The 24,617-nt window shown below is 34.7% G+C and overlaps 1 protein-coding gene across 2 annotated transcripts; it reads left to right on the forward strand.

The window, feature by feature from the left end:
* The first annotated feature begins 4 nt into the window (after positions 1-4).
* AP3S1 (adaptor related protein complex 3 subunit sigma 1) lies at positions 5-23,022 on the forward strand. Of its 2 annotated transcripts, XM_081319825.1 has the most exons (7): positions 5-293; positions 2,870-2,961; positions 4,222-4,333; positions 10,011-10,082; positions 14,680-14,787; positions 16,446-16,487; positions 22,467-23,022. In XM_081319825.1, the coding sequence occupies exons 1-6, from the start codon at positions 225-227 to the stop codon at positions 16,479-16,481; spliced, it is 489 nt and encodes a 162-aa protein (XP_081175951.1). In that variant the 5' UTR covers positions 5-224; the 3' UTR covers positions 16,482-16,487; positions 22,467-23,022. The 2 variants fall into 2 exon arrangements, with proteins under 2 accessions (XP_081175951.1, XP_081175950.1); XM_081319824.1 differs by lacking the exon at positions 16,446-16,487 and having other exon boundaries at positions 22,467-23,019.
* Positions 23,023-24,617: the final 1,595 nt, after the last annotated feature.

A 24,617-nucleotide genomic window follows, 5' to 3' on the forward strand; every position in this document is an offset into this window, starting at 1 on the left:
GCCGTAACCCGAGTTAGTCAAACGACGTGCTCTCCTTCGGTCGCCGGCCCGTAGAACGGTTCTTGTCTCTGAACTCCGCCTTCGCTCGGGGGCTTAGAGAGGGAGGGGCCGGAGCCGAGCAGGGGAGGGGCTTCCGCCGACTCGCGCGCCGCAGAGTGGTGGTCCGCGAGCCCCCCCCTCCCTCCTCGCGTCTCAGTGGGGGGTCGTCGGCCGCCGCCCTCAAGATGATTAAAGCGATCCTCATTTTCAACAACCACGGGAAGCCGCGGCTTTCCAAATTCTACCAGCGCTACGTGAGTGTCGGGAGGGGAGGCCGCCCTTGGGTGGCGGCTGAGGGAAAAGGGGGCTGGCGTCCTGGCGACGCGCGGAACCCTAAGCTACCCATCATCCACTTTTGAGCCTCCGGGGCGGTGGGCTTGTCAATTCAGGACGAGGAAACCCAGGAAACGGGTGGACCGGGGCGCCGTCCAGTCGGTCCGAAGGCGCGGCATGCGGTGGGACTGGCTGGACGCCGTGACGAGGAAGTCGATGCGAGGCGGGCTGAAAGGCTTCCCCGCAAAGGCTTCGTCGTGTGGCGAGCGCCAGATTAAGGAACCCGATTCGGCTCTAGGAGGAAAGGACGGAAGGGAGACTATTTGCTAGATCAGGGGTCTTCAAACTTGGCCCTTTTATGACTTGTGGACTTCAACTCCCAGAATTCCTCAGCCAGCAAAGCTGGCTGAGGAATTCTGGGAGTTGAAGTCCACAAGTCATAAAAGGGCCAAGTTTGAAGACCCCTGTGCTAGATGTTCACGTGTGCAATAGCGCCTCTTCCCCCAGGTCGGGCTCGTCGGGGTTTCTTAGTGGCTCGGCGCCCAGAGGTAAGAGAAGATAACGGGAGATCTCAGGTTGCACGGACGGCGGCAGAAGCAGCCGGCTGAGTTGGTTAGCGGTTGTTTCCGAAACGTGCAAAGTGCCCTTACCTTTCCTAAAGGACGCACCTGAATAAGGGCAAATCTGAAGGAGGTTCAGAAGAGTAAACATGTAGGTTTATAACTTTGCTCTACAAAGGAAAATACAAGAGCAAAGTAAAAAAAAAGTAAAAAAAAATAATCTTAAATCTTTATGAAATAAATAAATAAATATATTATTATTATTATTAATTATTATTATTATTTATTATTACTATTATTATTATTATTATTATTATTATTATTTATTATTATTATTATTATTATTATTATTATTATTATTATTATTATTATTACATTTATATACCGCCCTTTCCCGAAGGACTCAGGGCGGTTTACAGGGTGATTAAAAAACCAAAAAGAAAAGTTAAAAACAAATTTTAAAAGAAATTATATATTATATATAAATTATAATTATGGCCGCTGTAGCGTCAGCCCTATGGAACCAGCTCCCCCCTGAGCTTCGGATGGTCCCAGATCTCCAGTCCTTTCGGCCTCAAAACACCCCTTTTCCACCAGGCTGACCTGGACTGACAGGGATTTTAATTATGCTTTTAATTTTTAACTTTAATTTTTAACTTATTTTAATTTTAATTTATTCTACAGGGCCATTAATTTAATTTTTCTTTTTTACTTCTGTATTATTGTATGTTATTGTTGTTAGCCACCCTGAGTCCTTCGGGAGATAGGGCGGCATATAAATCCCAATAATAAAAAAATAAATAAATAAATCTGGTGTTTTCTAAACGTTTGGGGATTGCGGCTCCTGTTGTTCCCAGCCTGATTGCTATGCAACTTCTCTCACCTGGAGCTTCCAGGTTAAAACTTCTCGCCATTGGTCAAATGGGCTGGGAATGATAGAGATTGTGATCTGATTGCAAGAAATTTGAAGCTTTTTTTTTTAAGGTAAGATAGGAAACAGGAGAGCCTGGTTGGATGCAATGAATTTCTCATGTTGCCTGAGAATTAAAACTCTTTTATTGGGATAATATAAGTTGATCCTGTGCACTGTTATAAATTAAAAGTTGAGCGTTCAGCTTGGTACTATTAGGTACCTGATGGAAGAGAGAAAACAACAGCAAATATATGTTTATCGAAGAGAAATGCAAAACAAAATGTCAAGAGTTGTTTATTTTCTGTTAAAATTGGTATAATGCCAGTATATAGAAAAATGTTATTTTTTTCTACATATAACTGTATATGTGTGAATGTTTTGTTACATAAATGTGCCAGTTCTGATTAGCAGCATGGGTATGCAATAAATCACAAATGTTTATATATTAGCTTCTTAATTGTATTTTCCTATGAAAAAGATTTGTTATGGAGAGTGTTAAATAGAGTGATCAAAAACTTGGCATATCAGCTTAGATCTATTCCAAAGGATTTCCTCAACGTTGGAACAAATTTGGAACAAAATCAGATTCACTAAGGTTGTAAGATATAATTTTGTATAATCTAAAAATAAAATATTACATTTGAACTTTCCTCCAAATGCTCAATACAGCATACATTTTCATCTGAAGCAACATTCCAAAGTATTTAAAATCCTACAGTGAGTCAGTGAACCTCTTGAGAGTTTTAACATAAGTCTCTTTGGGTCTGGTCTGATATTAACTGTGTCAACAGCTTTTCAGTTGCTACTTAAGCTCTTCCCAAGGCCTTTTGCAAGCACGAATAAAGCCCCCTTGGATTGTGTTTCTTTTTCATTCCTGTTTAATTCTTGTCATCTTTGCCATCTTTTATTTTTGTCTCTTTTTTAAAGAAAATATTTTTATTTTTAAATTGCTTAGAGTCACTGGAAATTGAATGGCTTACATTTTTAAGAAATAATGTGTTTTTGTTATAAAAGTTGTAGAGTTATAAATGATGACAGATGAATGCTTCTATTTGGAAACATCAACATGTTCCTTTCTTTTCAGAGTGAAGATATACAACAACAAATTATCCGAGAAACATTCCATTTAGTATCAAAACGTGATGAAAATGTTTGTAATTTCTTAGAAGGAGGCTTGTAAGTATGATCAAATTAGAAGCTATATACTCAGTGCAGTATATACATTGTGTTGAGAGTTGTTCTAAAGCAGAAAATCTTAAAGTGAAATGGAAAACTGTAATCTTTACCAAGCCTGATACTTATTAATGCTCTGTTCTGGAGATATATATAGAGAAAAAGATTGAGAGAGAGAAATATGGAATGTGTACAACCAGAAACATGGCATTTGGGTTTATTCACATTTTTCTGATACTATTAGCTGGAAGCAAAATTTGAACCCTAAGTCACAAGGACTGATTTAGTTAAACTCCCTCATTAACACAACCCAGGTGGCTAGAAAGGCCCAACAGAGGCTTCACTTTCTTAGGGTCTTGCGGAAGAACAGGGTAGAACAACAGCTAATGACCCTCTTTTACCGGTCTACTATAAGCGTCCTCTCGTATGGTATTGTGGTTTGGTATGCTGGTCTGACAGCCGCGGACAGGAAAGTATTACAGAGGGTAGTGAGCACAGCACAAGACATTGTGGGCTGTTCCCTGACACCACTGGATGACATCGCCAGGGCTCATTGCCTTGGAAGAGTGAGGAAGATTTTCAGGGATGACTCACATGGACGGTATCTCTTTAGTTTCCTACCATCCGGTAGGAGATATAGGAATATAGCCAGCCGTACCAACAGGCTGAAAAATAGCTTTTATCCGTGGGCTGTTAGGCTGTTAGGCCGGTGTGTGGTGTAGTTGGTTCACATAGTGTGGTGGGATGGAGGGTTTGTTGTCACTGTGTGTTGGGGGGAGAGAGCACGGGGGGGGGGAGGCTCAGCTAATCTCAATGTACACATGTACTTTGACAATAAAGGTTTATTATTATTATTATTATTATTATTATTATTATTATTATTATTAAACATGTAAATGTTTGGTTAGACCATTATTTATTGTATGATCTTAAATCTTCATTAGCACTCAGTTTGCAGCTTCTTTAAGTCATTCTAGATCTTGTCTAAGAATCTTTTAAATTTTTCATTTTTGATTGTAGTGCGAACACTATATTTATGAAAGGGACACTGATAAAATTTATCTTCACAGTGTTTCTATATCTACTATTGTGGAACATTTCTTAAATATCAAAATAACAATAGTGTAAAAATATATATTCCGATTATCAGTTATTTTTATCATTAAATTTTCCACAATTATGCCTCGTGTTTTTCTCTTTTAGCTACCAACCAAGACCGCTGGAATATTGTTAATTGTTCTTTAACACACTATTCTGTTTTAGATTAATAGGTGGATCTGACAACAAATTGATATATCGCCACTATGCTACATTGTACTTTGTTTTCTGCGTTGATTCTTCAGAAAGTGAACTTGGCATTTTAGATCTAATACAAGTAAGTCATCTACAAGAGGGTCACAATATTGTATTCTATAGTTGTTCTTTGTTTTCTTACTTGATAACGAAGGAGATCAGAAATCTTGAGAAGTATTATTTCACTAAAATAATGTAATTGGATAACAACTAAACCAATCTCTTATTCATGGACTTTAAAATTTCAAATTTTTCAGTATTTTTATTTGAATATTTTCTTGGTCTTAAGCATTAGTACAAGTATCAGGAAATAACTACAGTTGTAACTTCCCAATATTAAGGTTAAGGAGCTGATGTAAGCTCTAAAATATCCTTTGGAATGTGATTAAAAAATATTGGTCATACTTCTTTGTGATTGGAAAATGATATGATAAAATAAATGTAAGGTATATCATTTTAAGTTTGTAAAAGATTACAGGTAGTCCTTGATTTACAACCACATCTTGAGCCCAAAAGTTCTGTTGTTAAGCAAGACAGTTAAGTGAATTTTGCCCCATTTCATGATTTTTCTTGCCACAGATCTTAAGTGAATTACTACAGTTGTTCACTTAGTAACATGGTTGTTAAGTGAATCTGGCTTGACTTTATTAGAAGGTCAAAAAAGGTGATTGTGTGACGTTGGGACACTGCAACCCTCATAAATATCTGCCAGTTGCCAAATGTATGAATCACCTGAAGTATTAGTACCGCTTTATAAATCCTTAGTAAGACCATACCTGGAGTACTGCATCTTGTGTTGGTAACATTACAAAAAAGATGTTGAGACTTTGGAAAATGTTCAAAGAGCTACTAAGATAATTAAGGGGCTGGAGATAAAAACATATGAAGAACGGTTGCAGGAATTGGGTATGGCCAGTCTAGAGAAAAGGTCTAAGGGTGACATGATAACAGTATTCCAGTATTTGAGGGGCTACCACAAAGAAGAGGGTGTCAACTTATTCTCCAAACACCAGAAGGCAAGACAGAAACAATGGATAGAAACTAATCAAGGAGAAAAGCAACCTGAAATGAAGGAGAAACTTCCTAACATTGAGGACAATTAACCAGTGGAACAGCTTTCCTTCAGAAGTTGTGGGGGCTTCATCAGTGGAGGTTTTTAAGAAGAGACTGGACAATCACTTATCTGAAATGATATAGGATCTCCTGCTTGAGCAGGGAGTTGGACTAGAAGACCTCCGAGGTCCCTTCCAGCTCTATTCTGATTGACCACGTAACCGTGGGGATGTGCAACAGTCATAAGTGAAAAATGATCATAAGTCATTTTTTAGGACCATTGTAACTAGTCAGTAAAATGTTTGTAAGTTGAGAACTTGTAGTTCTCCATTATTTCAAAACGTAGTGTAGTATTTAATCATAGTCCTTTGCTGTTGCAAAACATAATTTGCATTTTGTTTGTTTCACTTGCCTGCAAGTTCCTTATCCTCACATTGATGTATTACTGAATAAAGGAGTAGGTGTCTGAATGAAGGTAATTACAAAGCTGGACTTTTTGAAATCTGATGTTGCAACTGAGACTTATTTGGGAATTGTGCTACTTTTTAAATTGGTTTTCTGATCAAGTTTAGGGATCATAAATTCTATGGGATAGTATAAGTAGTATATGGTTTCTGTTACGGTATTAGGAATAAGTGCATCCATAACTGGTCAAACCTCTTTTGGTCTGCCATGGTATAGATCAGGCATGTCAAACTGCCGACCTCCGGGCCGGATGTGTCACACCGAAACTGCACCCACCCCATTGCCGGCAATAGGGAAAAAATCCTGATACATCGTGCGATGTCACGTGACATTGTGAGTTTGACATACCTGGTATAAATAGTCCCATTTTTTATTTATTTTTTTGCCACTCAGCTCATTAAGTGCACTTTTGGGTGGTTAACATAAAAACAAGTTAAACAATGAAAATTAAAGAACAACATTATAAAATAGCACAATCAGCACAAAACAATCTATTCAAGAACCTAGATCTATCCTATGTGGATCTATCCAACATCCTAACTTAGTTCTTCGGGAGAAAACCAAATGTTTAAAGCTTTATGGAAGCAGACCAAGATTTGGGCATTTTGGATCTCATGGGATATGCTGTTCTACAGGGCAGGTGCCAGGAGAGTAAAAGCATAATTCCTGAGTCCCATTAGATGGCATTGTTTCATTGAGGACACCAAGGCATGCTCATTCTGTCAGATCTAATGGGAGAGAGTAATTCAGAGATAAACAGTCCTGCAAATCATGGATAATGCCTCTGATTATACTATAATTATATTCTATAAGTGTGGGCTCACATGCTACCTTAGATAGCTTTGTATAAAATATGAAAGTTTTATATAATTTTTTAGTATTGCTTACATAAAGAAGATAATCTTACACATTTTTCTCTGACTATACTTGGACTTCCTAGCTTCTGCGAATTAAATAATTGCTTTTTATATATAATAGGGATGTGTATACTTCTAAAATAATATAGAAGTGTTTTGAATTCTGTGTGAGCAAGCATCTTTTTATTCATTAAAGTAACCCAACTTTCAGGCTTTTATGCATACCTGAATAAGTTGTGGCTGCTTTAAGAATCTTACTAACTTGGGAACTGTTTCCTTAAATCATATACATTTTTTAGACTTTCAGTAAACATGAAAAATAAAGGCTAGACTACTTTAATTAATAGAGCAGCAATGCAACAGCTATATGTGGCATCTAAAGCTTTTTTTTAAAAAAAACATGTTCTACCCTAATATATAAACTTGTTAACTGTTGGTTCCATAATAAAGCAGTAGAGGGAGCTGTGTCCTAACTTACTATTAGGGTCTAATGTTACTAACCTTTCTAATTGCAGTGATTTGAAAATGAATGTCCCTTTATTCACTGACAAGCAACAAAGTGTAGTATGTTTTTAGTGGCTTTGCAGTTGAAAACATAAGTTTGCATTTATATAGCTTTAATTCCCCTAATCTTAGCTTTCAATCAGTCTTTTTGTGTGCACTCTTGCTGTTTTTTTTAAATGCTGCATACGTAATACATTGTGATTTGTAGAATTAGAGATGTATATCACTACCAGAAAATGCTTAGTTGTGCAGACACTTGAATAGTCTTATTTTATCCTGTTCCAATAATAGTTTTATGGCAGCATAATGACTCTTAGCGAACCTTTTCTCTTTAGCTAAAAGCACCTGTTTTGACATTATGCTTAGAAAGTTTGTAACATACCTGCATTATTATAATTTGATGTGCTTTACTCCAAATCTGTTTCTTGCACCAGAAAGCAACAACTCAGATCCACAACAATGGGAGAGTCAGTTCTTCCATGGTTAGAGGTTTTTTTTAAATTAGATCTGGTTGTTATCATAACAAGAGACAAGTGGAATCTTTGCCTCTTCAGGAATATGATGGAAATAGGCACTGGAGACAGGAACATCATGCTACAAATAACATTTATTCTCTGCAACTATGCATTTGTTAAGGGCTTATATGCAGAAATATTACTTTCAAACTCAGTAGTGGCTCTATATATCCCATCAGAAGAAATGTTTAGCACCACTGAACTTTTTAGCTTTTTTTCCCTAATTCTGAACTTGCTTTCCCATCTGGCAAAAATATTTGTCTCATTAAGAAATTGAGGGTTGAGAAATGTCAATCATGGTCAATGTGTCTGGGTTATAAACCCAAAATTCCAGGCTAAGTCTGAAGTCTTTGACAAACAACCTGCCCTTGACATTGTTACTTCTCATTCTCTGGCAAGGATTCATCTGAGGAAATCATGACAACAGATAATGAACATTGTAAGCTGGTTCTTAAAACATTGATTGATGAATAGGCTGTTTTATCATGAAAATGAGATAAAGTTAACACTTTTCCAATCCTCTAGTACAGGGGTGTCAAACAGAGGCTGTGCTCACTCCAGCAATGCAAAAAAAAGTCACGATACGTCACGACATGTCACATGATGTGGCGAGTTTGACATATGGGCTCTAGTACTACAAGAAAGAATATTCATTTCTGTTTTAGATTGCATAAGAAAGTTTGTGGCTATATTCAAACTATAGTTAAACTGAACAAGCCCAAACTAACATATATATGTAATACGTAAAGAGGAAATCAGAAATGTAATGCATACTATACATCCTGTGGATTAGAAATGCATGTTTGACTTTGCTGCATGATACAGAATGGAGATACGGAGTGATAGTATTTCTTTATAATGGAAAAAAAACTTGGATTAAATTATAATTGTTTCATATATGTCTGAGTGGCAATAAGCGGTGACGCTCATATGTACTACAACTAGAATGCTATTTTTTAAACAAGAACAATGTAGGTTTGTTTTAGGTTGATAAAGTGAATGGCACTCAGAGTCTTGGCATATTGTAGCATATTAGCTTCTACATTTTAAACTTGGAACATTCAAAATTGGTCTCGTCAGTTGGTGAGTGCTGAAGGAAGAAATATCACTAAGTGCATAAATCCCTTTATGTAAACAAAGGGAATAGTCTTGTTTCAAAACAAAATATGTTCAAATCTAAACAAACTCCATTCCTAAACAGATGGGTTTAATTTATGTTATAGCTGAAATAATGTCCACCATATTTTGCTTACAGTTATAATGAGAGTTCCTAAGCATATTTTGGCTGTGAGGCTGTTATTAATTTTCTAGCCGTGTTGCTAATTAAAAAGTAAGATAATGCTAGGCTCACTAAAAAAGCAACAAACCTAATACAGTAAGGTGAAAAGTGAGCAAGCAAAGAACAGCTGGTTGGTCAAATCGGAAATAAAGTTTAGAGCAAACATTTGTGGAGTTTTTGGTTTTTTTTTAGAATACATGTATATATTCTGATACCACATATTCAGTATATGCCGTACTTTTAACAATGGCCTTTTTGGTAAACATTTCTGTTTTTATAAAAGTAAACTGTAGTTTTTGGTGATGTTTGTAAGCAGTAGGTTATTGCTCCTAAATTACAGCAGTATAAGGTTGCTAATTGTCTACTACAAAATGACCCAATGTAGATTAGCAGGCTAATTTTTGTAGATCTGGTTGAGATTAATGTAATGTTCAAGTAGTGGATGCATCTAACAATAGACTAAAAATAATCTGTTAGATGATAATTTAGCCCTGCATTTTCAAAATAGGAGTTAGCATGAAATATGAGAGCTTACATTTCTATGTAAGTGCTAGAGCATTATATTAATGAAATTTGATCTCTTTACAGACCCATTCATGCAGCTGTTCAAAGTTAAGACAGTGCTGAACAGGGGAGCTTATGACCAATCCTCGAAGTTGTGGCCATCACTGCGTCCTCACAGTCATGTGATTATAATTCAGGCACTTGGCAACTTGGGTACAATTATGACAGTCACAATGTCTCACAGTTACATGATCACTATTTACAAGCTTCACCACAGGCTTCTGACAAGCAAAGTCAGTGGGGAAGCCAGCAGAGAGTTGCAAGTGATGATCACATGATGTGCTTCACTGCTGCCACAACTGTCCTTATAAATTGGTGAGGTCATGTTTTTTTTTCAGTTTACAACCATATCGCTTAGCAAGAAAGCGAATGTTTCTGAGATCTTCCAAGAGACAAGGCATATGGATATATTTGACTTCCTGACTTCTTTATAGTAAACAGTACTTGATTTCCATGTTTGTTCATAATGTCGAGGTTAAGTTGCTATTCACCTTTGACCCTTTGTTTTTTTTTACTTTACAGGTTTTTGTAGAAACGTTAGACAAGTGTTTTGAGAATGTCTGTGAACTGGATTTAATTTTCCATGTGGACAAGGTACTGTGGTGAGATGCTGTAACATGAAGTTACAATCTTCTGACAAACATTTGTTTCTGCCAGATGTTTCTGCTTCCATCAGATATCTTTTTTTCAAATTTCACTTATAGATAGGGTAGTAATTTTTAGTTTACTGAAACATTAAATACCATTTGTGGCATTCTTACCTGTAGAATTTCTTTGCAAAGAAGTATAAAAATGATTGCCTACAGTATATTCTAGTTATTAAGACTGGAATCATTGCATGCTTTATTTGAAATCAGCCTCTTGAATATTCTGTTCTAAGTTAAAGATTTAGAAAGCTATGCTGCCGACTTCCGGTTTGACGACGTGGCGTGAGGGGGCACGAAGATGGGGTTCTGTCTTCTGCATTCAATTTTGCCCCACTGGGGACCCTAAAAAGGGTCAAAAGTCAGCCCGAAGAGGTGACAGAGAAGAAGGGGACCCTCATTGATCGCGGGAGGGCAGTGGCCCTTCTGTTTGATCTGAGGAAGCTCTCCAAACCGGAGGGGGAAAGACTAGCTACATTCATGTGGCCAGTCAGAAGCTGCTGGCAACCGAAGAAAATAAGCATTAACCAGCAATTTTCAAGCAACGTGGATGGAACTGGGTGAGATCCTATCCTCTCTTTATAACTTTTTCTTGGGGAAAACCCCCAAAGAATCCTTCCTGATGAGAGGGAAGGAGAATTTCCACCCCATTCCCTCAGGAAAAAGAAAAGCAGCAAATTAATTACTTTTTTGGAATCAATACACATATATAACTTTGAAATTTGGGGACTAAAAATGCTTTTGAAATTTATTTATTTTTAAAAGATATTTTAAAAGCTTGTAATATAAGTTTGGATGTAAAAAGCTGGAAGATGGCGTCAGTGACATCTATTGACAAACTACAGCACTACAATTTATTATGCCTAAAGGAAACTTGGCTGGAAGCCCAGACTCTAATAAGACTTGTTGTTTTCAGAAACTTTCACTTTTGAAGACTGCAGCTGGGAAAGGGGGAAAAAGAAATTTGGGCTGCTTATTTGTGTGGCAGAGACAATAAACTATTTTGAAACTGGCCTGCCTGGACTATGAATATAAATACTCACTGACTTTTAGAGCTGTGTCATGGAGCTATTTCCCTATAGAAGAAACATGCATTATTGATTGAGATGATGGAATACTTTGGATTATAAACCTTTGATTGATGAACAATTTTTAATTGCTCTTTTATTTCTAGACAGAATATGTTTTTCATTGGACAGAAAACTTTGAAAAATTTGAAACTTTATATTTGCTGAGGGGAGACTTAAGGATGGACTGATAGGCCGGCTGGATAATTTGGAGTTCAAATGACAATTGACTGAAACTTTTTAAATCCCTAAATAGATGGGACTATAAAAACTACATACAAAAACAAAATGGATGTTCCATATTTAGCTTCAAATGGTAAAAAACCATCCCTAACACCTGTCCCCAAAGTCCTCAGCTTGACATACCAAGAAGAAAATGTTGATGAATTCCATAAAGAAATTCTATGTTAAAATCAATACAAGAGACAATTGCCTTAGCTCATGATGAGACTAAAAATAACACAAAGAATTTTTTAATCTAAATCTACAAACTCCGAAAATGACTACAAAGAAGAAACTAGCAACCCAGAAAATAGAAGGAAAATCAGAGGAAGGAGATCCAAAGATGGAGGACCTAAAGAAAGGAAGTAACAGACAGATTCAGACAAACGAAGAATTAGAAGACGTAGCGATAATATTGGAAATGGAAAAGATACCTGTCAAGATCTCAGAAAGAAGAGCTGATTGAATGGAAGATAGAGCTGTTAGGAGAATTGTGGGAATTTGAGGGAAGCTGTTTAATTAATATCAGTGGGCTGAGCATCCTTCCAAAAATATTTTAAACAAATTGTCTTTCTTATTCCAAACAATATACACAAAAATAGAGAAAGAATTACTTGATTCAAATCAAATGCATTGACTTGGGAAGTTAGTTGACAAAGGAAGAAAACTAGAGTAAGACTGAAGAAAATAGAGTGTCATGGTTCTGACAGATGAAACTCTTCAAAGAACTTTGAGGCATTGTTTACCTTAAAGAGTCTTTATTTGAGTAGCATACCATCGGCACGTACATAGCAAAGCCAAAATCTGAATTCCCCTCCCCTGAGCACATAGTATCAAGCACAATTCCCTCCTCTAATTAACAGTCATAAATCACATTCTCCAATTAGTTTGAAATGCAGGTTTTCCCTCCTGTTCTCCAACCCGCCATTTCTTATAATTCTTATTTCAAAATCTTGGTTCTCACATTATTACAATATTGTTATGTCTAACTAACTCCCATGCACATTGCTCCTCCTTCCCCTCCCCCCGTATCATGTAATTACAACTCTAATTCTAAGAGTAAAACAAGAAGGAAAATGGCTGCATCTCCATATGTTGTCAAAGTAAGAACATCCAATGTTAGCAGCATTGAAATCGAGATTTTGACCCATTAGATGGGCTATTATACTATTAATCAGATGTTTGATGATGGCTGAGAATAGATAATTGTTATACATAGAAGTATTATTATTACTAGAAAGATAGGATTTGTAACTAGAACATATTTTGGTATGAGACGGGAAATATGAAAATGCTAAGAGGGTTTGAATAATGGAAGCTTTTGGTTACCCAAATATAACTTCTTATGAGAAATTATAAACGATAGAGACATTTTGAACACTGATGGAAAATTATTATTTTTTAAAAAAGCTGGAAAAACAGGATATTAATTGAACAAATGGATATTAAATGTAAATGCAATTAAGATATATTTTGATTAGAAAAGATATTTTAAAACGACATTATTGATACTATTAGGAAAATGTAACAAAGGTTGATATTCAATTGTATATGTATTAAGAACAATAAGAATTGTATATGCCTAGTGTGGGAAAATGTGTACTGCTGGAAGAAGAGAGGAAGCATCGGATGGTGTAATAGATTGAAGAAGTTAATATGTACCACGGATCCAGACAACACGTTGTTTATTAAGTACTTATGATTGTAAAACTAGAAAATTAATAAAATATTTATTAAAAAACCTATGCTGTAAATAAACTAAATATAATGATTTCCACATACAGTACTAGATTTGCAATAGTATGTTGCTATCCCTATTTACAACTAATTAGAATGTTGTGATAAAGGCAGGAGGAGTATATCTTTCCTTTTATATTGAAATTTCTACAATCAACTGTAATTTAACTGCCCAGGTGGATTATACAATTCAGATAACTAAAACTCTCCCCATCCTGAAGATCTTTTCTGTTAACACAGTCTTTTGTACTCTACAAATATGTGTATTTTTAACCCTAGGAATTTTTAGCAGTGCTTTGATTGTTGGAGAATTCTGGGAAGCTGAAGTCCTCATGTCAAAAAGTCATCCATATTGGGACAGATTGATTTAGTCATCCAGGGGAAAATAGTGGTATTCTGATATCAGCTTGTAGCTGCTCGTGAGAGCCGATTGTTAAATTTTCAGGAATTTTGTGAGCTGCTGGAGAGTAGAGCTGAGTTGTGACATCTAGTGCTTCGTGAGAGCGTGCTTGGTGACAGCATGGCAGTGGAGCTGGCAGGGTCATTTGTTACACATTTATTATGATTAGAATGCAGTACTGCAGGCTAACTCACTGCTTATTACAGGAGTTCGATTCTGAACAGCTCAAAGTTGACTCAACCTTCCAACCTTTTGAGGTCAGTAAAATGAGGACCCAGATTGTTAGAAGCAATATGCTGACTCTGTAAACCGCTTAAATAGGGCTGTGAAGCACCAAGAAGCGGTATATAAGTGCTATTGCTATACTCCTCATTGTCATCCCTGCCTTCTTTCATGAATAACTTTATCAAGGCAAACATATTTTCAGTATTATCTTAATAACTCCATGAAATTAAGGCAATACATTATCCATAAGAAGGAAACTTTAAAAGCAGACTGAGTCAAAATGAAGTGATAAATTGGTTATACAATATTCCAAGTCAGTGGTTTCTAACTATTATTTTTATGTACCACTACATAAGCAAATGTTCCTTGAATTGCATCAAAGTATTTTAAAAGATTGGTTTCATTATCTCTGGTTTTATTTTGCTTGTAGCGGTCAAATGTCTGACATATGGTGTGAAAACTTGGTAAACTTGAATATAATTTTTTAAAAAATCTATTTTAGTTGATGTAGCAATCGGAAGTTTAAATTTCAACAAAAATTTTTCCTTAGATTTATATTCCACCTTTCTTCTTAAAATTCAAAGTGGTATATATAATATTGTTCTATTCCCCCTGCCCCTCGCATCAACAATCTACAAGGTAGGTTAGGTTCATTTCAAGTGGTTGTCTGAAAGTTATCCAATTATTTTTCATACCAGAGAGTGAATCTGAATGTTCTTGGTGCTACACTGCACTTGTACTTCAGATGAAAGAAACATATATTTGATCTATTACAAATGTTATATTAGAAAAGTTGATTTATGTTAAGATAAGCATACTTTAGAAAAGCATAATAAAATACAACTGCATTATTGATATAATTGGTGCAACCATTGTTTATTGAGTGTTCTTTTTAGGTTCACAATATCCTGGCTGAAATGGTGATGGGCGGAATGGTTTTGGAGACGAACATGAATGAAATAGTCACCCAAATTGATGCTCAAAATAAACTGGAAAAATCTGAGGTAAGAATGAAAGTTGGTAAAGCCAGTTGGAGCATGATCATACAGTTGCATGATCCAAAGTAGTCATCTAATTTTTAATATTTGGCTATTTTGATTGCTACAAATCACCATTTAGAATGTGGCATGATAAAGCCTTTGTTGAGTGCTTAGATAGCTGAACATTCCATTTTTCTTCTATCAGATTTCCATTTGCATTTATCTATAGGAATATTTCTGAGCTTCCTTCAGTCAAGGCTTCTGACTCTTAAAGCCTGTTTAAAATGGTGATAACCATTGTTTATGTAGTAGTGTACTCATGGATACATTTTTTGTTGTGTTCCAGGCTCTACATAATTTGATACTAATATTTTTAGATACATTTAATTAAAAGAATAAACGAAAAGCTAGCATGTTGTTAAAAAAACAACCCATTTTTTTTGTTTGGAAGTGTGTTTTGTTTAATTCTCAGAAGCCAGAAAATAGGGCAAAGAGCAGCCTAAAATTTTAACTTCTGCTAAATTTTGTATTAGAATAATTCAGACCAGTGTTTTTCAAACTTGGCAACTTTTAAGATCTGTGAGTAGTTCAAGTAGTTCTTTTTGGAAGTGCAGTTTTAGTAATCTACAAATATGTTCCTTTTTATTAGATTATGTTTTAAGGGATTAACCTGTTCCTGAGTTTTAAATAATGAAAGAAACCATTTCAGTATAGTGGTCCAGGTTAATTTTAATTTCTATTGTCTCACTGAATGATTAATTGTTTTCTGTGTATGCAAATAAAACTTGACAGGCATTTAACAAAGTACTAATGGAATAGTACTTTACTACTTTTACTTTCTATCAGTGCATATTACAGAGCAAAATAATGACAAAAAGGCAATATAATCTCTGAATGAACTAATGAAACCCTTTTAAACCTCCTTGGTATTTACTTTGGAGAAGATACTTTTGTTTTCATGTCAACTCCTAATCTTTTGCCTTTGATCCAAAATACCCCTTCTGCTTGCACACTGTGTGCATATTACTGATTCCCTCCCCATCCCACAACTGCACTGCATACTATCCTGAAGTGTAAGTAGAATGACTTTTTGGAATTGTGTTGAGCAAACCCTGATGCATGTACAAATACTGCATGTGGGTCTTTGGATCCAAGTCATGACACTATTATTTCCAGTTGATAGTCAAATACCATTTTTTTCCAAATACATTCAATAGCAGTGTCAGTTTTGCTGCACTTTTCGGCAGCTGGGCTTCACTTCACAATCTAGCTAATCCTGGATAATTTTGTTCAAAGGGAGTGGCCTGCTTTAAAATAAATGGGTGGACAACTGCTTACAATGAAATGAAGGTCCTGCTTCCCCAACATATGTCAACTGAAATGTTAAGCAGAAGTATCTTTTGCTTCTCTTAACAAGACAAGGTCAAATTTACTTGTCAATTTTTGATACCCTTTCTTTAGAAGAAAAATAAGCCAAGTTAATAAAGTTTAGTCTTTGGTAAAAGGGAAAATTTGGGATGAGTGTCAGGCACTATCAGTGACATGGAAGGTGTTCTCTCTCAATATTCTTGTGTTTTTTTTCTGTAGTCTTCAGCTGGGTGTGAATTTGGTCGTTTTAAGTCAGTCCTCATTTTTTCAAACCACCTGATCTTTTCTAGTTCTTTCCATTCTTCTCTTTACAGACCTTTATCTTTCAGTCTCCCAGACAGGACAGGTAGATACAGGTATTGCTAATTTTCAGAAAAAAATGTGCTGCTTTAAAATAAGGGAAAGCAAAATGATGTCAAAGGCAATTGATAAATTAGGCCAGACTCAAAAATTACGTGTTGATAAACCCATATTAATCTTCGTAGCCCACTTTTTGTGCTGGTTTCCTTCATCTTTTATTGCTGTAGTGTATTTAATAGATTGTCATTAATTTCATATATTTTTGCTTTTGTTTTCTCTTTTCATTAGTGTTCTGCTTTAGAATTTCTATCCTTAAAATGTAATTTTATCATTTGTATGCCCACATCATTAACAAATTAATTTATTTGCTATAGATATGGTGTTCCCAATTGCTAGGCAATAATCAGCTAGTCAGAAATCAGAATGTTATCATGTCCAGTCTATTCTCTCATGCCTTTTGTTTCTTTCTAGAGTATCCAAGTGTCTGTGTTAACCATAATTATACTATGCCTATAATTAGATTAATATCTGTTAGAATATATATATTTTAAAAAAAACTGAAGATGTGAAAATAAGATTTTAAGCTGATTTCAAATCCTGGATGGACAGAAACTTTGGCTGTCCTTTACTATAATTAATATCTTTGATATATCACCTAAAACCAAGGCTAGCCTTTGGGAATTCATGCTCCAGAAGGGAGAAATCGTGGACGTTTATAAAATGTTAGTCACCATCAATTCTTTAATATTTATTCAGAACTGTTGAGCTTTCTAATCCTTACTGAGAATGCAAGAGTACAAACTCTGCATGTTAGGTTTTACATCGTAAGATTAATCAGTTGTTATACATAAATATTTTTGAAGAGTTTAATATAATAGACCCCTTGTTCAAATGAAAAACACCGAAATTCATGCTATGGATGAGCATCTTCTATTTCCGTTTGCCCCCTCCCAATCATCCCCACTTTTCTAAGGGTTTCCCCTAACAGGAACAATTTATAGGGTTTTGGATTGGATTGTAGCAAAAAAAGATGTGGAGAATTAGAGGTGTTTTTTAAGCTAAAATCCTCAGTTTTCACAGGATGTTCTATATTAGGGCTGGTGGTATTTTTTCTCCCAGTTTTTAAAACTACACAGTAATTCTAGGGAGTTTATAGCGGGTAAAGACTTTGAAGTGAACTTTGTATGTTTAAGCTGTTACCAATAGTGTAACAAAATGCAGTTAGCATCCTTCAAGCCCACCCCCCCTGTCTGCTCCTATGTAATGCTTCTATGCTGTGTTGCAGATGTACACAATTAGATATCTCCAATAATAATTATAAGTATCTAGCTAGACAGCCATAGTAACAACTGTGGTTTAAATACTGTTTTTATGTATTAGTTCTCTTTTTTTTCTCTGAGAACTTTTGTTAGTTAGAAAAATATAAATACTATTTAATAATGAATATTTTAAATTAGATATCCATTTTGAAAAACAAAATCTGGAGAAATTAAATACAAGAATAATATTTAAAAGAGAAAAATATTTTAGGGCTTTGAGAAATTATTGTCAATAAGTTTTGAATGGGTTAAGATTGACCTTGGCTAGTTAATGTTCCTGAGGAAGTTTTGCCAGCAAATGAGAGAATGCTGAAATAAGAAAGCATTTAAAGCTCAGTCCATGTTCCATGTCAGATATAATCTTAATCAGTAGCATATAAAATCCTAAAACAGTATATTTATTTGTATCACTTTTTGTAAGCAAATGTTATACATCATTTAATAGCTAAGCATTTCTGTAGAATTTTCTCTTATAAACCTAAAAAATCATGTAAATTGGTATCTATTTCCAGTTAAAGTTAGTATGCTTCACAATATCCTATGTTCATGTTAAAAGAGACCAAAATTAAAATACAACTTTAGATTTAAAGTCTAGTTAAGAGCATTCCAAACAGTCCATTTTTTTAATTCTCTAAAAATATTCTTCAAGATAAGGGTTTTTCTTTATTTTTATGTAATATTGCTGTTTTATTTTCTGCTTTATACATTCTGTTTTTATTTTTGGGTCTGGCAACTTAAAAGGAGATAATAAATCAAAAAATTTTAAAAAATTCATGTCCATCCATTACTATCGCTGTGATCCAAGTGCTTGAAATTTCTAAGAGTATGTGTAAGTCTTCTATCTGTTTGGCATTTTGATATACTTGCAGACTTCATTTTGTTTTTTCTCTAATTCTGTTCATTTATTTAACCTCATGAGAAGAACATGATCATACTTTTATATTCTGTACTGCATCCTTCCATCTTATTCATAACCCTGCTGCTTTGAATCATACTTGTTCTGGGAAGAAGTGTTGATAGAAAACACAAACAGTTATAATATCTAATATCAAATATGTTAGAGGAATGAGTTCTAAAAATAGTGCATATAAAAGGATCTGCCTTTTATAATAAGCACAAACACTTGGAAGGTTGATTTATCCATTTATCTTGTTTTTAAAAAAGCTTGGAATAGAGTTGTTACAATTCTGTCATTTGGAAGATAATTATGATTTAGGCAAACAATAAAGCTAGGCACTTATGTTTCAATGTAATGTGCTGTATAAAAAAGAAATACAATATACAACTTCCATATTACTAAATAGTGTCCTGAAAAGAAACTAAAATATGCTTTGCATTGCTAAAGGTCAATTTTTGTAATTAGAAGGACTTTCCCACTTGTGTTAGCTGGGTTAAATGTATTATTATCATCTCTGCCTTTTTAACACTTAAGTGTGCTCAGTCTGTAATTTGTGATTACAAGCATCACTGAAGGCAACCTGTTATAGGTTTGATTCAGACAAATGTCAGTAAAAGTTGGAGAGACAAGAGGTGACTTTCCCAGCCATCCTTTCATAAGCAACTCTTTAATCACTGAAAAGACGCTCTTTTTGAAGGTTTGGGGAATCTTGCTGTTTCATTGGGTTAGAGATCATGCTTATGATTGATTATGTAAAAAAAATGAAAGGATCTTGCCAAAACTAAGAAGCTACTATCTGTAAATGTTTTCAAAGAACAGGAAAGGAAATCAGTCACCCCTTGTCCATGCCCTTACTAGGGATATTGTTATGGAATCAACCCTATGTCTTTCAGTGAACATTGAATATTGAAGTACATATCAAACTTACGTGATTATTTAAATTGAGATTACAAAGCAGCTGGGCAAATGTTGTTTGATTAGTTGTAATTTTAGCTGTATATAAATTCACACTGTATTTCTAATACCATGTGGACATGGGTAATTAGAGCCACAAAAATGTGTCCATTAGCAACTTGTTTATGATGTAATTCGTGAAACTCCATGGGATATTTTATAATTTTTCCAATACATGTAAGGAAATGACTGATGCATTCAAGAACAACTGCTAAGATGAGGAATATTGAATTCCTTTGTCAATTGCTGTAACTTTTTGTCTTTCTTTCCAACTCAAAATAAAAGTTAGCTAGAAAGGGAATTGGTAATCATGAGGTGGATGATAGAAGAAGACTGGATTTTTAAAAATGTTATATTCCTCATCTCTTTTACTTCCATGTTAATTGGATGGGCCCATGAAAAGAAATGCTATAGCTATGCATCATTGGTAGATTTTTTTGTTTACCATAATTATAATTCCAGAACAGTCCACTATGTCTTAGAAGTATAGTGTGATTTTTAGTTCATACTTTAAATTGTGGTGGTGGATGAAAGGCAGCTGTGATCTAAAATTGAAGTGGTTTGCCCCATTTATAGTAATACATAGATATATCTACTGAATTCTTGCCAGGGAAATCCTATTAAACATTGTCTATCAATATCTTTAATAGCTGGCAGGAATCCTAGTTCATATGAAGTATTTATAAATATGCTTTATTTAAGTAGATGTAGATGCACACATAGATTATTTTCCTTGCATAAAAAAGTATGTACTAGAATGAGTGTAAACTATTTTTTCCTTTTTAAAAAAAACAGGATACAGGGTTCTTTGGTATTTGGAAACCCACCAAGAGAAACAAAATGTTTAAAGAATCTTTATAAAACAATGTTAATTTGTGCTGCTCTGTCAAGGAATATCAAATTGTTTTAGGTCTACTAAAACTATATAAAAATGGGATGGATATTAGAGGTTAATATTTGTATGTTTGACACTGGTGAGCTTTTCTCTTGCTTGCAAAAATACAAGATTGAGACTTGGAAGTTCCAGCTGTTGAAAAAGCAGAGATTATATTTTCCTGGAAAAAAGGCAATTATGTTTTCCTATACAAGAATATGTTAACCTCTATTTAAATGTATAATTAAATAATCTTTTTATGAATTTTGCAAATACTGTTATGATTAAATGTTCTTGATCAAATAGAACTTTTTTGGGGGGGAACTAATGGCAGTTAATGAAAAATTCTGAATTAATGGCCCAAATCCTTGGAATATTTATGTGAACTCAGTATGTCTTATGTTCACACAAACATGGTTATGATAAAGTTGTGGTCTGTTAGCATTTCATTTTTTTTCTTTATGAAAAAATGGGATCTAAAATAAATTTAGATTACTTATCTTTAAAGTAAGTAAATGCTATGAAATGAAATAATTAGATAGATATAATAATTAGATAGATAGAAATATTAGATAAGTCACATGCAAATGTGATATACAGACAGTGTAAATTAAATTTTTTCTCAGGGAGCATTTTTAAAAAAAAATATGGTAGTGAAACATATTAGCAAGTGTTAATCATAGACAAAAAGCAGTAGTGCTTTCTTCTAGAAAGCCCTAACTAAAGCTGCATTTGGGGTATAAGGAAGATTTTCTATTTGCCTGAATGTCAAAGTTCCAGGCAAATATAAGAAGGCTTAATGCCCCATAGAAGAATGAACTTTGAGTACTTTACTATTCATATAAGTTCAGGGAGTGTAATGTCTCAATATTAAAAATGCCTTATTATCTCAATATTGTAAAAATATGCGCAAGTATAGTCAGATGGTATTTGGAATTTCAAATTTTTAAATATCTTTGGAAAGCTTCATTTATTCTTTTGTTTTGAAGTGTTCTCTTGTAAATACAAAATTGTTGAGAAACTCTGATAACATTATACAAGACAGCTTTATACATTGCCCACCCCACCATTATTTTTATATTCTCTTACATTAAACCAATGGCTTAAAACTATAGTATTAGGTGAAATAATAAAATAAATCTGAATTGAAACAACATCCTTCAAAATTAGTTGTACTCTATGTAGAGAATAATTTTATTTTTTGTATTTTACATGGGAAAAAAATCTGAATTTTGATTGTGGTTCGAGCAATTGTTCAGGAATAATTTGCTGTACATATCTGCAGTTTGGAAAGGACAGAGCACCATATTTGAGGAGAAGGGAATTCCTTAAATCATGGTTTAGTATCCACATTTCTAAACATATAGTTACTTAATTTTAAATCAGATTTAGATCAAACTAGTGGTTTTTTGAACCTTGAGGCTAAACACCTAGCAGGTTAAAATCAAAACTCATGTGAAAAGTTTATTTTGTTATAATGTTGAGAATTTGATTAAAATCTAAGGTTGTAAGTTAACTATTTTCTATTTGAAATTAAACAGATCCTGTAAGAACTGAGTAATTGTCAATTTACTATTGTATAGTAAATGCCAATTGTCAATATTGTAGTAATTGTCATTTTTACCATTTGCAAGTATCAGAAAACTGACCCAAGCTATTTACTGTATATGGTGCAATACCTAGAAACAGTAAAAATCAAAGCTAGCATGAGCTTTAATGTTAATTAACCTCAAACTGATTATTTTACAGACAACATGTTGATTTTTCATTGTTGCCATTGCACATATTAACCATATTTTAGATTTTGTGTGAACTGCTTCCACTTCCCGTTTTCCAGATGAATATTTCAGAATTTTCCATTTCATTCCAATCCAAAATATCACCTAGTTTTGCTAATACTTAATATTGGTGTCTTGATGATTTATTGTAATGCTTCACTGTAAATTGTAATGGACGCCATCTTAGTGGTATCTTTTTCTTCTGTATACAGGCTGGTTTAGCAGGAGCCCCAGCCCGGGCTGTGTCAGCTGTAAAGAATATGAATCTTCCTGAAATCCCAAGAAATATTAATATTGGTGACATCAGTATAAAAGTGCCAAACTTACCCTCTTTTAAATAATTTGTGCACTCCAGGTAAAAAATGAAAAATTATTAGCTGCTCACAAATGTTTACCAAACCAATGTTTTGTTAATTGAATAAAAGATCGGCGTACTCCATAGAAATCTTCTGTAGTAAAACTGTGAAATTGTGTTTTGCTTAGCAAATTTAAAAGAAGTGGCTCTTTTGTGAATTCTAAATAATACTTCAATGTCCTTTCAAAGCATATCAAATCTAAAATATATAATTTTCTGGAAAGGAATTCAAAGTATTTATTTTCTTTGTATAACCTCTTTTTGTATAGACTAAAATCTATACTGTAACTAGTACAACAATCCTAATCATATGTCTTCATCTGATGTGTTGCATGACAACATTGAACTGTATTTTCTTTTGCTTTTTGAATAAATTATCATAAACTATATTTAAAATATTTGTTTAAAATCGAGCAATTATTAATAGGAGTGATTTCTGTCTTAACCAAGATGAAATTATATTTTTTTCTAAGTACAAGTTCTGTATAAGGTTAGCCAGCATTCTCCATTGGGGACGGGCAGAATTCTGCAGCTCTTTCAACATAAATGTGTGTATTTCATATAACATTTTGCTTTGGATAGGGAAAGCAGCAAAGAACTATGCAAGACAAGAGGGTCTTGGTAGTTATTATTACACCTGTGTCTTTACTGATTTCTTTTTCCACGTCTAGCTTAATCTTCTTCCTGCTCATAATCTAATGTTTTCTGAATAAGAAGTTGACGAAATCTGGAATAACTTTCAAATAACTGTTTTTCTTTTCTACATCCATATTCTCTCCAAAATGATTCTCCTCTCTTATTCTGTCTCTTCAGTTTCTTCATACTCTTCCCTCTCCTCTGACTTCTACAGTTTTGTTTTTGTCAGGATTCATCCACAAACATACTCTTTTTGATCATGACTATATCTTATGCTGCCCTTTGTATTCATACTTCTCTTGTTGGTAGGCATCTCAGTTGTATTCTTGGCTGCTTCTATGATTGAATCTCAACATGTTTGCTATTCTTTATATTTGCTCAAGAGCTTTAAAAAGTTGAATATGCTTGGTGATAAAGCCATCATTATTTTAGTTTTAATAAATTAAATTGAACAACCAGATCAAGATTAATTTTGGCCGGTTATAGTGTGCTAAAAGAATTTCTGAAACTACAAATCTGCAAGGTAGAACATTCTTCAAGGTAGTTTTTTTCCCCCCTTCTCTTGATTCTCATACTTTTGGATAATGTCTAGGAGAGGCTACAGGGGATAGGGAGACACAATTCTTTCCTTCGTATGCTATCAAAAATGTAACTTTAATTACTGATTTGATTTATTCTCCCTTTCTGTTCTAATGAGTACTCAGTTTGCCCAACAAAATCTCTCTTGGCATCCTTCAGTCTCAAGAGACTATGGTATCGTGCTCTGGAAAGAGGTCCTAAAGCAGCATCTGGTGTGGCTAAAAAGGCCAATTCGAGAGTGGCAGTCCCTTCCACACTGAGGGCAGATAGAGTCTGTCCCCTGTCCAGCCCCCAGATTTTGCTGGTTCTGGGACTGCCTCTTTGCCTCAGCCTGCCGCACAAGTGTCTCTTCGAATTGGAAAAGGCCATGCTGCGTCTTTAGCCTCCAAGCTGAATGATCAGAGGTCAAGGTTTCCCAGCTGTTAATGTTCATTCCCAAGGCCTTTAGATCCCTCTTGCAGATATCTTTATATCGTAGCTCCGGTCTCCCTCTGGGGCGCTTTCCCTGCACTAGTTCTCCATTCAGGAGATCTTTTGGAATCTGACCATCAGCCATTTTCACGACATGCCCAAGCCAGCGTAGATGTCGCTGTTTCAATAGCAATATACATGCTAGAAATTTCAGCACATTCCAGGACTGCGCTATTTGGAACTTTGTCATGCCAGGTGATGCCAAGAATATGTCGGAGACAGCGCATATGAAAGGTGTTCAACTTTCTCTCCTGCCGTACATAAAGGGTCCAAGACTCACTGCAGTACAAGAGTGTGCTCAAGAGTACAACAAAATATTTTT

The sequence above is a fragment of the Vipera berus genome, assembly GCF_964194415.1.
Source record: "Vipera berus genome assembly, chromosome: 2".
Taxonomy (NCBI): Eukaryota; Metazoa; Chordata; class Lepidosauria; order Squamata; family Viperidae; genus Vipera; species Vipera berus.

Bases quoted from the DNA above. Each gene is read 5' to 3' on its own strand.
- AP3S1 (XM_081319824.1), top strand. From the start codon at position 225: ATGATTAAAGCGATCCTCATTTTCAACAACCACGGGAAGCCGCGGCTT. The intron at 4,334-10,010 runs GTAAGTCATCTA...TTTACTTTACAG, and splicing joins GCATTTTAGATCTAATACAA to GTTTTTGTAGAAACGTTAGA. The intron at 14,788-22,466 runs GTAAGAATGAAA...TTCTGTATACAG, and splicing joins ATAAACTGGAAAAATCTGAG to GCTGGTTTAGCAGGAGCCCC.